This window comes from Colobus angolensis, unplaced genomic scaffold (genome assembly GCF_000951035.1).
Source record: "Colobus angolensis palliatus isolate OR3802 unplaced genomic scaffold, Cang.pa_1.0 Scaffold4, whole genome shotgun sequence".
Lineage (NCBI taxonomy): Eukaryota > Metazoa > Chordata > Mammalia > Primates > Cercopithecidae > Colobus > Colobus angolensis.
The window spans coordinates 16,031,072-16,034,677 of record NW_012117376.1 but is presented as its reverse complement, the minus strand read 5'-3'; the positions used below and the strand labels follow the sequence as shown (position 1 = coordinate 16,034,677).

At 45.0% G+C, this 3,606-nt stretch overlaps 1 protein-coding gene across 9 annotated transcripts in view; it reads right to left on the bottom strand.

Moving 5' to 3' along the window:
* The window catches only part of LOC105521412 (RH-like protein), a 56,950-nt gene that overhangs the window by 4,349 nt on the left and 48,995 nt on the right, over positions 1-3,606 (bottom strand). For 5 of the 9 annotated variants that reach the window (XM_011955627.1, XM_011955631.1, XM_011955634.1 and 2 more), the window contains one exon: positions 3,325-3,398. The exons of the other annotated variants lie outside the window; for them this stretch is intronic. In XM_011955627.1, coding sequence (XP_011811017.1) covers positions 3,325-3,398 — 74 coding nt within the window. The remainder of the gene's footprint in view (positions 1-3,324; positions 3,399-3,606) is intronic. 9 annotated transcript variants of the gene reach the window in all.

Below are 3,606 nucleotides of genomic sequence, written 5' to 3'. Positions count from 1 at the left end.
TTTGTATTTTTAGTAGAGACAGGGTTTCACCACATAGGCCAGGCTCGTTTCAAACTCCTGACCTCAAGTGATTTGCCCACTTCAGGCTCCCAAAGTGCTGGGATTATAGGCGTGAGCCACCTCACCTGGGCGAGATACTTACTTTTATGCAGGGTTGTTGTGAGGATAAAATCAGGTAATGTGGAAAAGCACCTAGCACAAAATCAGAAACTATCGGCTTGCAATATCATAGCTCTTATGCTCACACATTCCTTCGTGGTTGGCTAAATCCCTAGTAATAAACTTTCACATTCATGTGGTGGTTTGCATTTTACAGAGTGTTGTTACAGATATTATTACCTCACTTGATCTTTAAAATAACCCACTTTTTTAGATACTGCAAAGATGACTACTCTTATTTTACCAGTGAAAGAGGTCGAGGAACTTGACTACATAATACATACATTACATAATATAATACAATACATTTACACTACATTACATAATACATGACATTACAGAATGATGGCTAACATCGGGTTTCCTCATTCCAAATGCACACTCTTTCTAGTTTACCTGTTGCTGCAGTGGCTAGTGTTAGATAGGGTTCCTCGGATTTCCTTAATTTATCCAGCAAATTTTTTTTCAGAGACAGGGTCTTACTGTGTCACCCAGGCTGGAGTGCAGTGGCAGGATCATGGTTCTCTGCAGCCTTGGCCTCCTGGGCTCAAGAGATCCTCCTGTGTCAGTAATCCCTAAAGTGCCGGGATTATACATGTGGGCCACTGCACCTGACCTATCCAGCAAATACTTATTGCAACTCAAGTGACTGAGCTGGAGATCTGTCCTGTTTGTGGTATCCTTGGTTGATTAGCATAGTACTTGGTATAGAATAGTTATTCAATATATATTTGAGGAATGAATGAATAGATTAAACCAATTTTCTGAGTCCTTTCAATAGAGTACCCTGATTCTGCTAAATAGGCAAGAACCCTTGCAGGGGACAAAGAGAGATTGGCTGTTGGGAGAAGCTAGGAGCTGACAGCTGCAGAGAGAAGCTGATAAAGTCAGTTACACGCAACAACACGGATGATTCTTAGAGTAATCACGCTGAGCAAAAGAAGCCAGACAAAGGGGAGTATGTGCTGCATGATTCCCTTTGTATAACATTACAGAGGGCTGGGCACAGTGGCTCACACCTATAATCCCAGCACTTTGAGAAGCCAAGGCAGGAGGATTGCTTGAACCCAGGAGTTCGAGACCAGCCTAGGTAATACGGTGAAACCCCATCTCTACAAAAAAAAAAAAAAATACAAAAATTAGCCTGGCATGGTGGCATACACCTGTGGTCCTAGCTACTCAGGAGGTGAGGGGGGCGGATCACCTGAACCTGGGGAGGTTGAGGCTACAGTGAGCCATGATGGCGTCACTGCACTACAGTCTGGGTGACAGAGTGAGACCCTGTCTCAAACAAAAAAATTACAGAAAATGCAAACCATCTACAGTGACAGAAAGTAGTTCAGTGGTTGCCTGTGGGTGGAACCAGGTGGATAGGGAGGGAGGAATTTCAAAGGAGCAGGAGGAAATGTGTGGAAGTGATGAGTGTGCTCCTTGTTTTGATGGTGGTGTTGGTCTCTTGGGTGTATAAATACGTTAAAATGTATCAAATTATATACTTTAAATATGTGCAGTTGTTTTGTTTTTGAGACAAAGTCTTGCTCTGTCACCCAGGCGGGAGTGCAGTGGCATGATTTGGGCTCACTGCAAACTTCGCTTCCCAGGTTCAAGTGATTCTCCTGCCTCAGCCTCCCGAGTAGCCAGGATTACAGACGCCTGCCATCACGTCTGGCTGATTTTTATATTTTTAGTGGAGACAGAGTCTCACCATGTTGCCCAGGCTGGTCTCAAACTCCTGATCGCAAGTGATCCACCCGCCTTGGCCTCCCAAAGTGCTGGGATTACAGGCATAAGCCACCACACCCGGCCTAAACATGTACAATTGATTGCCAGTTATACCTCAAAAAGCTATTTGAAGCAGAAGAAGAAGAGAAAGGAGAGAAAGGAGAAGGAAAAGAAGGGGCAGTGTCTCTCCTCAGGTTCTCTCTGCTTGACCCCTCAGGCACAGGTGTCCAGGCCCATAATAAGGCTGCTCCTCTGTCCCTTTAGTGAGCGACATCTTGGATGCTGGGTGGGGCAAACATTGGCCTGGGACTGGCTTGGCTCTGCCACTCACAAAGGTACAACACCGGGCGGCAGTCTGACCTCTGTTGGCCTGGACTTGCTGTGACAATACAGGTCCCTGCTGGTCTAGCCTACCCACAGCATTGACTAGAGGATGGCCTACGGGAACACATCAGAGTGCTGTGTGAACTATGAGTGTAGGTCAAAGGGAGAAGAGTGGGAGGGGGGCGGAGTGAGCCCCAACCTTCTTTACCTTCTTTCTAGCACAGTCTCAACAACAAACACTAAAATGTAACACGGGACCCTCAGCAGCTGCTGAGTTGTTTGAGCTCTATGTCCCTTTGCTAAGTGATCTCAGACTCCTGTACAACAAATTTTTTTGTGCCTGCCTGTTATCATTTATCAAGAGCTGTGTTCAGGACTCAGCCTGGATACTCACACACTGTAAGATTTTTTTTTTTTTTTTTTGAGACAGAGTGTCACCCAGGCTAGAGTGCAGTGCCGCAATCTTGGCTCACTGCAGCCTCCGCCTCCTGATTTCAAGCGATTCTCCTGCCTCAGCCTCCCGAGTAACTGTGATTACAGGCATGTGCCACCACGCCCCGCTAACTTTTGTATTTTTAGTAGAGATGGGGTTTCAACATGTTGGCCAGGCTGGTCTCAAACTCCTGGCCTCAGGTGATTGCCCCACCTCGGCCTCCCAAAGTGCTGGGATTACAGGCGTGAGCCACTGCGCCCGGCCAGCTGTAAGATCTTGGTAAGTCATATCTCCACTCTTAACATCTGTCAAAAAAGGGGTTGGACTCCAAGGCTTGAGGTTTCTTCCTGCTCTTGCCTTGCGGGGTTCTGCCACCTGAATGTCAAACTATTTGGCTACGTTGAGGACTGCAAATGGGAAGAGGAAGTGCAGCCAGTGGTAGCTGTCTCATCCCTGACTGTGAATGAATTTGAGGCATCAGGGAAATGGTGACCTTTGCCACCTCCCTGCCATCCTCCCCCACACACGCATATCATGGATTTGTTCCTCCTCCAGTTCCTCCTGCTGTTCCTTACTTCATTTTTGTTTCCATTTTACTCAAAAACAGCAAGTCAATATATATACCCAGGTATGTTTTTAAGTTCACGCACTCAAAATCTATCACATTAATAGGTGAAAAATCTTACCTTCCAGAAGGCTTGGTCATCAAAATATTTAGCCACATGAGGTCCTTTCCATATTTTGAGATTTAGAAGCAAACCTGTTTAAATGTATAATTAAATGTTAAAACTTTTGGAGCACAGGATTTTTAATCTCAAGATTAATCGAAATATTGTGTGTCAAAATGACAGTATCTCAATAGAAATCCTTTTTCTCCCACAATTGAAAGACAAATAAATGGAAGCCCTGTCATTCCTGGACCAGCTTAATTCCGTAGACATTTTATTTTATTTTATTTTATTTTATTT